This window comes from Myotis myotis, unplaced genomic scaffold (genome assembly GCF_014108235.1).
Source record: "Myotis myotis isolate mMyoMyo1 unplaced genomic scaffold, mMyoMyo1.p scaffold_m19_p_21, whole genome shotgun sequence".
Lineage (NCBI taxonomy): Eukaryota > Metazoa > Chordata > Mammalia > Chiroptera > Vespertilionidae > Myotis > Myotis myotis.
The window spans coordinates 9,452,305-9,466,796 of NW_023416326.1; the positions used below are offsets into that span (position 1 = coordinate 9,452,305).

Consider the following 14,492-nt stretch of genomic DNA (forward strand, 5'->3'; position numbering starts at 1 on the left):
ATGTAATCTTTTCCTTGAAGCTCTACCTCGAGGTTGCAGCCCCCCGAGGTATTTTAATACCTTTTTTGTTCTTCTCTGCGTGCTGTCTCTGTTTTTTCCTAGGCGCTCTTTATTCTCCAAACGTGGGCATCCCAATCTTCTGCACCAAAATGGACCCTCCTGGTCCTTACAGAGTTATCTAATAAATCATTTCTTGTAAAAATTATCCTTAATCGTTCTAGAATTCTCTGTGGCTCAAAGCTATTGCAATAAGTCTAAGTTAATTCTGCTTCTAAGTATCTCTGCTAATGTGCAATTTATCCAAATTGGAGAGCTGTTAGTACATTCATGATGCTATCACCGTGGATTTAAGGACCTGGGTACCTTCACAGGAAGAAAAGTACAAAGAATCACAGCCACAGTGATCCTGAACCCAAAATCAAAGTCTCCCAAATTTGTGACTTTGGTCACATGATAAATCAGGTGCGAGTATACACGTTAATTGGCATGGCCATTTGTTATTTCTGGAAAAACACGTATGTATAAAGAGAAGTGCTGTCACGGATGCAGAGAAGCAAAAGCCATAGTCTAGTTGTAAATGACAAGGAACGTGAAGTATTTGTTCTTTCCGGCTGAATGGCACAGATTTGGAGCTTCAGTTTCATTGTCCTTGAGCTCAAACTTTTCTTTTTCACTATTCGCGAAGCTTTGTGAGAGACTGTGCGGGGCTAGAAGGTGAGCCCCGGTGATGGCTGTGAACGGGCGGCTGTTCTCAACGGGAGCCTTAAATGAGTCGTGCGGTGTCGCAATCACCTTTTGTTCCTTCCTCAAGAAGAGGTAACACAGTGTGGATTCGCTCAGTGCGCGCGCGCTCTCTCTCTCCCTCTCTCTCTCTCTCTCTCAGGATCATTGATATTTTGTATCTTTAAATGCGTGACCACGACAATTGTACAATTCCTTTCATTTACCAGAACTGTATTCGTTAGAATCACTCTGCAATCCCTCCCCCCATTTTTTTCATGAAAATTTCCTAACATTATGCATGTGCTTGTGTGCGTGTATATGTGTACATATGCATGTGCATATGCATATACATGCACAAACACACGTCAGTACCAAGAATGGTTTCTCTTTCATTTGCCTACTCCGTCATTCAAATGCCCAGTTCCCTTTTAATTTTATAAGTGTGGACTTCCACCTTCTAGGTCCAAGAAATTTGAAGTAGCTTGAAAGTATTTTTGAATCTTATTTTTCTTCCTTTCTTTTTGCTATAATAAAAATGGGTGCATAATTTAAATTATGTGGGATTAAAAATATAGTACTTGTGGGAATCAATGACTGTTTTAATAATTGGCTACATTTTTGCCTACTTTGTGACAAACACTACACTGGATGCTGGGGAGACAGAGATGAGCTAATCCGTTGTGGTTCTTGCCTTCATAGAGAAAACAATCTGGTAGAAATGAGATTATCATTTTCATGAGACTCCAAAGGAAATAAATAGGATGCTGTGAAGCTGTAACAGGCATGCCTAAGCTGATCTAGGTTAGGTTCCTCGAGGAAGTCACAAGACCTGTTGTGTGTAGGCATGAGCTAAACAGAAAAGGGGTTCAAAGTCATTGCAGCTGGAAAAGGCTGTGAGGTATCAGTAGAAGAAGGAAGCATGGAGCAGACTGAGCTAGTGATGAGCAGCGAACTGAAGCTGGAGAGAGAGGTGGGACCTGCATGGAGGATTAAAGGCTGTGTTAGGGATTTTGGTATTTTATTCCTAAAGAAATAGAAAGTCATTAAATTTTTTTAAATAGAGGAATGAAATGTTGAAATTATACTTGGAAAAAGGCTGTTCCAGCTACAATATGAAGAATAGACTGAAGGGAACAGGAGAAATACCATTGGATGAGGAAACCTCAAGCTGAGATGCCTGGGTTCAAGTCTGGATTCCGCTGTTTGTTAATGCTATCATTTTAGGAAAGTTTGTTAATCTTTCTTACCTCCAGTTTTATAATTTATATAACATACAATAATAATGCCTGATTAGTAGCATTGCTGAGAGAACCAATTGAGGTCATGAATATAAAGCTCTTACCATGCCTCTGGGATACAGTGTTAACTATGAAAAACTTGGTGGTGACTTTAACTAGGGAGGTGACAGCAGGGGTGGAGAGTAGAGTAAAATTCTTAGAAGACAAGACCGTTGACTTGGTAATTAGCTACATGAAGCCAGGGCAAGTGAAGGACGCAAGCTAGTTGCCAGTTTTAACAAAAATACAATATTTCAGATATTTTTAAACTTTATTTTTATTGTTGACACTATTACAGTGTCCCCATTTCCCTCCGATTTGCCCACCTCCTCCCAGCCCGTTTCCCTCTGGCCTTTACCCCACTGTTGTCTGTGTCTGTGGGTTATGCATACATGTTCTTTGGCTAATCTATTCACCTTCTTTCATGAATTTCAGGTAATTTTTTAATATAAGCAAATATCAGATGGAACATACTTTTACTAAAAAAGTCATTGTTGATTAGGAATTCAAATTTAACTGGGCACCTTGTATTCTATTGGCTCTCCTAGCTAGGATGTTTCAGGGTTCTAGGTTGAGTATCTAAAGAGATGGCGAGGCCATTTGTTAAAATGAAGATGATTAAAGGAAGGCCATGAAGTAGGTTTTCAGTGCACTGAGTTTTAGCTGCCTGGGTACAAAGATAGCAGGTACAATGCCAATCATCGACTCAACCTCGCTTTCATGATAATTGACACAAGAGCTAAGCACAGCTATAAGCACATTTGTACTGGGAATTCATTTAGTGCCCCTGCAGAGTGTTCTGTGTTTCGATGTAATCAAAATATGATCATTTAAAGAAAAGACTGGCTAAGAAGCCTATATAAAATATCTTCACTTTTTTATTCCAGGCTTTTATATCTCTCCGGGCAATGCCACTGGCTGCCTGCCCTGTTCCTGCCACACAGCTGGGGCAGCTCATCACATCTGTAACAGCCGAACTGGCCAGTGTGTTTGCCAAGATGCTTCCACCGCTGGGCTAAGTTGTGACCGTTGTAGGGACCTTTACTTTGGATTTGATCCTCAGATTGGGAGGTAAATATTTATGAGAATTAATAATTAAATATTTTTATTTAATTATATGTACAATGACATTTTTATAGCCAACAGTGACTTTTTTGGGCAGTCTCTTTTGTAAAATGCAGTATTTTCTGTCCTGCTTAGTTGATTGATATATTTTTGATTCTTTGATGCCAGCGTTTATTAGACATAATGGTAATTCTTCAATATTTCCTAGAGTCCCAATATATATTAGTAGGTTGTCATACATTGATAGATATACCCAATATTAGGGCCTGGGGATATTTAACTTGGTAAAATCCTTTCCCCTCAAAGAACTTACAGTTTGAATGTGGAGAAAGACAGGTAAAGAAATATCCCTAAAAGGAAACACACACACACACACACACACACACACACACACACAATATAAGGGCTAGAACAAGTAACAAGTATATCTATATTTTGTTTTATGTGGCCCCGAATTTATTGCTTGTTTATTAATTGACTGCACCCATTTATGTTGCCCTTCCCTTTCTAATTTAGATTGAAAGACTGGCAGATAAGAAACTTATCTTTATATTCAGTGATATGATTTTCCCCTGTGTGTAAAGTACATTCTGAAAATAAATTAATCAGTTTTCAAAGTTACACCGTCTTTAATGTTCTTCCCATTTCCTGTATATCTGTGGGCATTTACTTTCATGCATTTGTGGTCATTGCTGTATTTGTGAAGATGAGCTGGAATGCTAATTCCGTGTGGGTTTCTTTTTCTCCCGGTTAGTTTATAAATTTACCTTGGGTTGGGAGTATATCCATTAATTCTTTGGTGTTCCTGTCTCCAAGCAACTAGTATGTGTTTCTCATAAACCAGTCAAATCTGTTTCACCGTGTGTGTGTGTTTATAATTATAATAGCTAATTATTCAAGGGTTTGAGATTATTGGGCTCTTTTCAACACACTGTCCCCACTGCCTGCCTTTGGCCCTTACACTCTTCATTAACACCTCGATTAGAGTGTGGACAGGGGTGACAGGTTAAATTACTAAAAGAGAACTCAAACCAGTTTATTTGGCTTTTTACTAAAATCCAATACGCTTAATTAAAAATAAAACACTTTTCCATGATATTTAAAATATTTATTAAAACAATTTTTTTGTTCTTACTACATAGCATTTTTTAATCCATGCTGCTGCACTTCAGTTACCATTAGTATATCGTTCTGTTAGTCTGAGAGCATAATTCTCTCTTCTCTGCATTTTGGCTAAGATCGAGTGTCTAAGCATTACTGCTCTTTCTAGTATGTGCCTCTTCTCTCGTGCACTGGCTGGGGTGGGGGGCAGGGATTCACTGGACTGACACCCCAAAACAGGCTGCTGTTGCTGGTCCCACACATGTGCCAGCTGACTTTTCACTGAGGTTGTCTGTACCGTCATGCGTTCCTCATTGATCTCTGATTTCTGTCCCTCAGTTTCTGTCACCTACAGTTTAAGCGTAGTCACATGCGTCGCTTTTCTGGTTGGTTGCTAATTAGTTTTGCAACCCACAGGAACCCCAGCTTTTTCTCTACTCAGGCCCCCTTAGACTTGGGGGTCACCCATTTTACAGGCGCTAAGGCAGCACCATGCTGTCTCTCTTCCTCTTGGTCCACATCTGATCGTGAGACCTACACACCCCTCCTTGTCCTGTACCATACTGTTTCCAGGATTAAGTTTTGTAATGTATTTTGAAATCAAGAAGCAGGATGCCCCTAGTATTGTTCTTTTTGTATAACCTGTGCTCTGCGATTTAAAATAACTGTAGGACTTTCTATAAGTTACGAAAGACCAGAAAGGCAATGTTCCTGATTCACTTTGTAGCCATGTGACAGGCAGGGGCCATACATTTAAAGGATCCTTGAGAGATGAAAGTAAAATTGATTTGTGGTTGCTTCTTAGGACTCATGGTTTTCCAATGTGCCAATTATTTTATGGTCCACCGTGTTTCTTAAAAATTAACTCTTCCTTTGACTTGCAAGCTCTTACTCCTGTGATTTGTTTTTCTATCTCTTATGCTGATCACTCCTGTTTATTGTGCCCCTTCAAAGTACATACGTAGGTGTATGAGTTCACCTCAATACATGCATGTTAATGACTCTCAGAATGTTATCTGTTCAGATCTCTACCATGGCCTCCAGGCCAATGGCTAGCCCTCTTTCTGAGTTTTAAATTTAAATGTCCCTCATGCCTCCGTTCTTAAATAGAGCCAACACAGAACTAATTTTTGACATTACTTGCCTCACCTCCTACAAAAATAGAAATTAAAAGTCTCATGCCATCTCAGGTAAGAGGGACATGCACCTTAAAGTCGCTGTTCAAGCCCCCACCACGCACCTGTGCGTGGGCTCCAGGTGCCCTCAGATCGGGCGGGGCTGGCTCTGATGTTGAACGCGGCTGCCCCTGAGAAGAGCCACCATATATAATGTAGCGTCTCTGAAAAGAACAGCAAGAATAAAGCCCCCCAAGACCATGGGGGCCCGAGACAATCAGGAGGACGTGTCCCTGGTCCAGTCGGTCATAGGGAATGGCTGTGCGGGAGCTGACCCTGCTCTGCCACCGATGGATGCTGCTGCCGCTTTCCACTGTGACACTGATAATCCTCAGAGGAGAAATCCTCTGGCCCAGAAGGTCACAGGGAAAGACATTTCCAAATGTGACAGTGAGAATCGCTTGGCTTGATGCTTTTGCTCATCATTGAGAAGAGATACAAATGGGTTTTATTCTTTTTGTGATTTTCATTCCCTTCCTGAATGATACTGACGTCTCTTCGATGACTTCTGGTTGCTATTGTGAATATATACTAACAATAGCTATTTTGAAAATATGTACGAAGATGGCTAAAATATATGGGATTCCATCTAGTATAAAGAATTTTTGTTTCCTGAAGAGAAAAATTCATTGTCTCAATGTATACAATGTATACAGATATGCAGTATAGGAAAAATATCTATTTATGCCCTGATGTGAAACTTTTTTTTCAAAAAAAGAAAGGCATTGAGCTAAAAATCAATTGGATACACCTCGAACCAGGTACTGTGGTGGTGCTTAACAGTATGAATTTATTTCATTAATTTCCAAACTTCTACAATGGATTATAAGTATTTTATTGTCAAGCAAGGAGAAGATACAAGTATCCCTTAATCCAGGGGTGGGCAAACTTTTTGACTCGATGGCCACAGTGGGTTCTTAAACTGGACCGGAGGGCCGGAACAAAAGCATGGATGGAGTGTTTGTGTGAACTAATATAAATTCAAAGTTAACATCATTACATAAAAGAGTACGGTCTTTTTTTTCAATAGTTTTATTCATTTCAAACGGGCCGGATCCGGCCCGCGGGCCGTAGTTTGCCCATGGCTGCCTTAATCGGTTCGGAAAAGAAATGGACTTTCTCATATGCTTTTTCCTTTCATATTTGGGGGTGGGGGGTCTTATTTAATCCCTCCAGGAAGTTTACTTATATCCCTTCCCTTCTCCACATTCTCTTTAACGTACACCACTGTACTTCCTGAGTTTTAAACTTTTTTTATATTCCAAAAGGCAAAATAAATTTAAAAAGTAGACTCTGCTCCTAAGCTGCAGCAACAACAAAAATGCCCCCAAAGCACAGTAACAAGCAGGAAAACCACCCGCCTATCCTCACCCAGGCGGTTCCTCCTTCTTCCCCCTACTTCTTCCCCTACGATCCGAGTGCAGAAATCTCCTCGTTTACCTCTGACACATAAAGCGAACCGGATTCAATCAGTACCGAGAACAATGAAGAAAAAAAAAGTCTGCCCACTGAAAAATCAATAAAGCAAAAAAAAAAAAAAAAGATATGGTGTTTGTCGAAACCAAACACAATGAGACAAAAATGGGCCATCTTCCCCTCGTCTCTGTGGGTAGTTAATACGCGTATGTGACAGGGCAGTCCCGGGCGCTGTCCCCAAGTTGACCTGTAACTAGGATTCCCCTTCCCACGGCCCCTGGGACTTACCCGCTTATCTGCTCCGCCACCGTTTTTCTTGTATGTCATGCACTCATCACAGCCCCTAAAGGTTTCCTCCCTGATGACTTCTTCTCTCTCTATTAATTAGTTATATTTTGTCTTTTTTTTAAAGCTTCAAATGGCCAGATGTATCACTCCTGTCTCTTCCCAGCAGACATACAACAAAACTAATTTTCCTCAGAGAGTGGGGAGTTGGGTCTAGGCTGGCGAGGGAATCTAAAGGCTCTGACTTCTAAAACATGCAATAAGTTCACTTTTTTTCTGTGACCAGATCATAGTTAGTTTTGCTGCCAACTTTCTCCACGTGAACACGACACTATGGATTGGGTCCGGTCACCGCTTCACATGCATCTATTCCACCGGCTGTGGATTGGATATTTCTCTGAGAGCCAGACCAGTGACTTCCCGTGGGTGGAAGCAGATCATTTTCATGTCCACGTATTTCCTTCCACGGTGTGATCCTGAGATCATTGGGGGTTCATGCCATCACAGATTCATGCCCCCCAGTGACTCTTGGACAGTGTCCTATGATGTGGGTGATGGGGTAAATGGGCCCACATGTGAGCAAGCCCCGGCTGGTGGTGGCAGCGTCCCCACAAAGACAGCAGAAGCGTGCAAGGACACTCGAGGCCTCTGCCTGGAGCTGCCACGGTTCCTCCTTGCTCTTTTTGCTTCATGCTCTTGGCCAAAGAAAGTCCCAGGCCATGTAAGTATGGCTTTCAGTTCACACAAAGGTCTCTAAGCCCCAAATTCCTCATTCTAGGGCCAAGAGAATCCGGGTGCTATTAGGCTGTAAAGAAGGAATACTAAGCACCTCCATTGCAGAAATGAAATAGAATCTTACCCCGGGGAAACCAAGTCCTCTAGGGGGCGCTCTAGCTCTCCCGGGACTTGTGCCAGAGGACTCAACTGCGGACTCCCTGGCCTGAGGGAGTCCAGGAAAGCCAGCCTTGGAGGAGAGGTTAGCCAGGGGAGCAGCTCTGCCCGTCAAAAAGGGCTCAAAACAGCTACATTGTCATTTATTCAACAAAATGCATTGAGCCCCATTGAGTGCTAGTTTTTGGACTAGGGATGGAAGAAAAGCCTTTGTCTGATTTCTCCAATTTGCCTTAATGCCACTTTCTGTTGTATTCATTAATGATCATTAGTAATTCTTGTCTAGAATTTTTCAGTCATTTGAAGTCTCTTCGCCCTTTGTTCTTGGTGCTGAATGGTGTCCCTTTCATCCGACCGTCAGCAAATGAGAAAACTGGGAGCAACTCCAGGCCCTTCTCTGCTTCTCTTTTTAGGTTTTCCACCTCATCCCACTGATTTTACTTACTAAATGCTTCCCAGGTCTAACCCCTTCCTTTCCATCGCTCCCCGCCACTCTCACAATTGTACTAATTTAGCAGTATCTTCTCTCTCCTTACTTTCCCCTCTCCATCTGCCCCCACTCGCTCCCTATTCCGAATTGGTCTCCAAAAATCTTGTATTGCTTACAATTTGACACCCTCTCCTGCTGTCCTTTTCTTTTTTCTCCTTCCTTGATTTCCCTGGTTTATTCTGACTTAATTATTAAGCATAAGCATTTCCAAGATTTCTTCTTAATACTCCTTTCTCTGTCACCTCCCCTGCCTCCAGGCTAGAGAGTTGCCCATTTCCTGTGCCCTTAAAGAATTGCCTGGCTGGCGTGGCTCCATGGTTGAGCATCGACCTATGAACCAGGAGGTCACAGTTCAATTCCCGGTCAGGGCATGTGCCCGGGTTGTGGGCACGATCCCCAGTGTGTGCAGGAGGCAGCCGATCAATGACTCTCTCTTCATTGCCGTTTCTCTCTCTCTCTCTCTCTCTCTCTCTCTCTCTCTCTCTCTCTCTCTCTCTCTCTCTCTCTCCCCCCCCCCTCCTTCCCTCCCTCCCTCTTTTCCCTTCCTTTCTGAAACCAATAAAGAACATTACAAAAAGAATGTACATACATCTTTATTAATACCCTTTCTGTTTTTTCAATGTCTCACTAGACCATGAGCTGCTTGAGGTCAGGGCCAGCTCTGTCTTTTCATATTGACGACTCCAGTGTTCTTCCAGCCCTAGCCTGTAGTTGTCCCTCAATGAATGTGTTTATGTCACTCGATACATTGAACCAATTCGATGGTACCCCTGCGTTGAGGCCCCAGACAGAAGGGAGGCTTCCAGAGAGCAGTGCCAGTAAAGCGATCTTTTCCTGGCACCTGTCCCTGGACCTCCTAGCGGAGCTCTTCGTCTGATGACGAAGTTCCTGGCAATTCCCCTTGTTAATTGTGATGCCCCTGCAACAGTACGGAGCAGGGTAACTCTTTCTCTCGTCGTTTGTTCTGCGGGAAAGTGAAATAGATGAGATTTGTGATTTAAGAGACGGAGGCCAAGTAACTTCTTCCCCATTGTGCCCAGCGGACAGCAAGGCCCAGACAGCATTCCCCGGGCAGAGCGCGCACGGAGCTTAGCGAAGCCTTCTGCCTGCTTTGTTTACCATAATGAACTGGTCAATAAACATCACAAATTGTTTATCCATATACATCCTGACAGATGACTCTTTATGAAATCCATTTAGCAAGTGAGGTTCTCCCATAAGGATGAAAAATGAAGATTTTAAACAGATTGTGGGAGAGCTCTGGCTACACCAGGAGAGTCAGTGTAATAAAGGTTTCTTTATATTAATATTACAGAAACCATTTATCCTGACAAAATCAATATCACAAGTCATCCGAGTTTGCTGTTCCTCATTCAGAGCTTAAAACATCTTTTCCTTTATTACGTTTAATTCTGTTTTAATAAACGTGAACTATATTTCATTTAGGAGGCGCTCTGGAGGGGAGTGGTAACTTCTAAAATGACATCAGACTTGTAGCTTATTTGCTAAAGAGTCTTGGAAATGTTTAAAATCATATTTGAGCGGCTGAGAAATTCACAGGAATCCTTTTACTTAAGCCTTAATTACCAAATGATCCCCAGTGTCCTCTGGGCTGGAAACAAACGATCATATCCAGAAAGTCTCCCGTGAACTCCATTCACATAAAACTCCCTCCGACTGAAGTCGAGCAATTATAACCAGGCAGATAAGTGAGATACAACAAGGGCTGGGATAAGAGACTATAAAATCAGGAATAGTCACATTTAATTACTCACAACCCTGCGTGCTTTCCGAAGACGGGATTTATTTATTCCGTTGAGATTCCGGACGCAATACCCCATGGATAGTGACAGAGCTGCCTTAAGAGTTAAGCGTGTCGCTGGCAGAAAATAGAACCACATCAAGGGAAGGAATTATGTGATACACTGGAAACGGTTCCTCTAAATGTACTGTATATAAAATGAGTGTGATTGTCTCATGAGTGAATGGTAATAAAAACAGAAATACTCAAGAGATACTTACTCAGGAGTGGAGTGGTGATAAATACATGCGCTGGGGAAGGCATAGCGCTCATTGCTGCGTCTCACCAATGTGACATAAAACGCCGACAAACAATTTACTCTAAGTAATAGCATATAATGAAATGAAGAGCAAATTAAAGATGTTTTTTTTTCGCTTCTAGAATCCCATTTTAATTTCAGTGCATAATTTTCTAATACGTAAGTAGCCCAAACAAAACGTCGGTTTGAAATGGAGTTCTGATGCAATGTCTGTACATAAAGGACTTCATGTAGTTGTTTGTAGGAGGGGGGAAAAATGTCCTTTAACCACGACATAAGGGCAAACTGCAGGACAGTGGTTTTTCAAGAGAAACTGTGCCTTATTTATTCCCCAGGTGACTTAGTCCATAAAACAAATTTGCAGTTTCCTTAGCAGCCTCGGCTTTTATCAGCCTTTTTGAGGGTGTTGAAGGATTACCCAAGAGATCACACCCTAAAGTTGCAGTGAATACAGGAGCCTTCCACCCAGCATCTTCAGGAGAAAGTGGAGTGGATCCGTAATGTTTTCATTAAAAGCGTCGTATGCAAGGTCCCTGGTAAACGCGGGTGGTCTTCCCACAGGTACCGTTTCTGCTTTTCTGATACTTCCTGGCATCCAAATTGTTCATCCTCACCAATGACATTGTCACAGGTTAAGAGTTTGAAGAAACAGGTTTTCATTTCTGTCGTAGCAAAAATGCGACAACAGTGATTTTTTTTTTTTTTTTACAAGCAACTTTAGGAGCAAGAAATTGGAGTTGAAGTGAAATTCTCTCATTATATTTATTTAATTAGCGTCTTTTCAAAGATCAGAATAATGCTCTGTTTTCCAACCAATCTGGATAAGTGAGTTCAGTGCATATAATAGAAAAGGAAATACAACTTTTATTCACACATCGTCGGTATTGGAATGTGTCTTCCTCCACCTGTTTTCTTAGTGAAATGTAGTCTTTATAAAACCAAATACGAAATTTCACGATGTTTAGGGAAGACAGTGATTATCACAACCAGTTTTCTGTTTCACAATTTGATAGATACTTGAAAAGATCATTTGGAGGGGACCCAATAATCTTAACTTTTAGCTGTCAGGAGAACTGCTTTTATGTGAAAGCAAAATTTACAGTATTCTCAGTTGAGCAACTGGATTCAAAATAATCCATAAGATGTACTGTGGCATGAAAGAAAGCAAAGTAACACTTCTTTATTACCATTAATTAGCTTCCAAGGAGAAGACTTCATAGAGGTTTACCATAAACAGCATTTTGATAAAAAGATTTTTTTTCTGTTTCATTTTATTTCATGGTGGTTTGTTTAACTCAAGAATCCTTTTCCGCCTGTTGGCTAAACCAGACCATATTAGTCCACAATGTGATCCGTAGACGTATGTGCCTTCTACCATGAATTATTAATCAGAACGCTTGACGGTTTCCTTCTCTTGTTTTCAGATGTCAGCCTTGCAATTGTCATCTCTCCGGAGCCTTGAATGAAACCTGCCACTTGGTCACGGGCCGCTGTTTCTGTAAACGATTTGTCACCGGCTCAACGTGTGACACTTGTGTTCCCGGAGCAAGCCACTTGGATGCCAGCAACCCGTGGGGCTGCAGCAAAAGTGAGTGAGCTCCGTCCGGCCCAGCGCCGGTGTGTGAGGACCCAGCACCTGGGGAAGAGGGTCCGTGTTCTCTCTCCCCACTGAGAACACATCAGGAAGGCTTAGGGACAAGGCGGAAAGTTTAGGTCAGAAACGAAAAAAACAGATTACACGAAATGAAACGTGTGTTCTTTTTCCTTGATTCGGTCATGGACTATGATGATCCTATATAATAAAAGGCTAATATGCAAATCGACCAAATGGTGGAACGACCCGTCACTATGTCTCGCACTGACCACCAGGGGGCAGATGCTCAATGCAGGACCTGTCCCCCGGTGGTCAGTGCGTTCCCACAGGGGGAGCACCGCTCAGCCAGAAGCCGGGCTCATGGTTGGCATGCTCAGTGGTGGGGGCAGGAATCTCTCCCGCCTCTGAGGCAGTGCTAAGGAGCAGCGAGCCAAGTGGTAAGGAGTAGCGGGCAGGCAGGTGATAAGGAGCGAGGGGTCCTGGACTGCAAGAGGTATGTCCGACTGCCGGCTTAGGTCCACTCCCCGCTGTCAGTCGGACATCCCCCAAGGGCGCCTGGACAGCGAGAGGGCACAGCTGGGCTGAGCCCCCCCCCCCCTCAGTGCACAAACTTGGTGCACTGGGCCTCTAGTATGATTATATTACTCATGGGAAATGGACACTGATGTGTTGAAATAGTATTGCGAAGAAGCCAACCAAAGTCCTGATGTTCCCAGAACCTGAGGGACATCCCTGCTTAAGCCAAATGATCAGTCACCCATCCACCCAACAGCATCTCCAGGCAATTGCCTATAGCAAATGGAAGATTTATATTTTGCTCTGAGTTTTACATCCTTCCATCCCACAAGTCTTATGGGCACTGTGCTACTATTAGTTTCTTATTGATATTTATCAAAGCTTATTACTAACCCCTGCATTTAATATTCTCTTTCTGTTTTCACTGGCACTCACTGTTTAGACGTCTCTCATGCTTCTAGTTCTAACTCTTGGGAGCCAGAGCTTATCTCTTAGCATCTTGTGACTTCTCAACACCATTTTCCAGTTCCTTAAATTGGCTCCATTCGGTCACCTGCTGTCCTACTATCTCATAACATACCGACGAATTCTTTGTATTTCCTTCAAGATCATACATCTCGCCTTTTTCAAAATTCCTAAGAAGTACCTGCTGTAAGCACATGGTGAGGAGTTCTCTGCCACACAGTGTTCTGTGCATGTCCTCCTTGGGCTTTCCTGAGACGGTCGTGAGTCACAGTACTAGGAAATGCCACCATTTGGACATGTCACCACAGGCCTGGGCCCGTGCTGTCTATTTAAGGAAGGGGGAGAGAACTAATGGGATATCGGCAACTGTACCGGATTTTTGTTGTTGTTGTTGTTAATCCTCACCTGAGGATATATTATATATTTTCCATTGCTTTTTAGAGTGGAAGGGAGGGGCAGGGGATGGGAGAGAGAGAGAGAAACACTAAGGTGAAAGAGACACATCCTTGGTTGCCTCCCGCATGTGCCCCGACTTGGGCCAGTGAACGAACCTGCAACCCAGCTACATGCCCTTGACCAGGAATCAGACCCAAATCCTTCCGTGCACAGGCCAGCGCTTTAAACACGGAGCAACACCAGCCAGGCTGTACTAGGTTTTGAGATAGTGAAAGACAGGTATAGCTAATGACTAAGACATTTAGATTTTGTGCCTGTGTGGTTCACCTACAGTATCCTGTGTTTATTGGTACCTCTAGATGTTAGCATAGCTCTAGGTGTTTATGCTACTCTTGAGAAAACATCGTCATAATTGCCTGTGTCGACACACAAATCTGGCTTTTACTGACCACTTAGTTAATATTTGTTATTCATTGATTAGCTATAGAATTGATTGATTTGTGTGCAACATCAGTTCCAGCGTATTGCTCTGGGTGTCAGCTGTTGATCATCATTTACTAAAACAAACCAAATCTTAGTGATTTTTTGATCAGTTCTGCCAGGAACTTTGTGTGAGAATATTTGCACCGGCTGCACTTTTTGCTACCTGTTCTTGATTCTGAGATACGGTCTAGCAATTCTACCTCAGGCAAAACTTGGTAGTCTGGTCACTGGGAATTGGCCTACTTTTCTTAATTTTGGCAGACACTTTATGTTATGTCTTTTCTTCTCTGGGCTAAACATTCTTGATCTTTTCAAATGCTTTCAATTTTGAATAATTAAAAAAAACTTGCATATTCCTAAGTATTCTTCCCTGGACATAGGCATTTTGATTTCTCTGTTTAAAATTGTGATCTTTAGGATTGGGCATCTTCCTTCAACTCTCCCTGTGCTTGTTGTAGCTGTCCTTTTAGGTTTGTGTTTAGGGAAGCCCACCGAACACTGTGCGAAGTTGGGAGCGCAGAATCAGCAGAGGAAGTTGGTTAAAAAAAGAAATCA

At 42.5% G+C, this 14,492-nt stretch overlaps 1 protein-coding gene across 1 annotated transcript in view; it reads left to right on the top strand.

The window, feature by feature from the left end:
• Positions 1–14,492, top strand: part of USH2A (usherin) — a 396,481-nt gene that overhangs the window by 77,683 nt on the left and 304,306 nt on the right. Inside the window, exons 13-14 of the mRNA XM_036354768.1 lie at positions 2,888–3,071; positions 11,908–12,071. Coding sequence (XP_036210661.1) covers positions 2,888–3,071; positions 11,908–12,071 — 348 coding nt within the window. The remainder of the gene's footprint in view (positions 1–2,887; positions 3,072–11,907; positions 12,072–14,492) is intronic.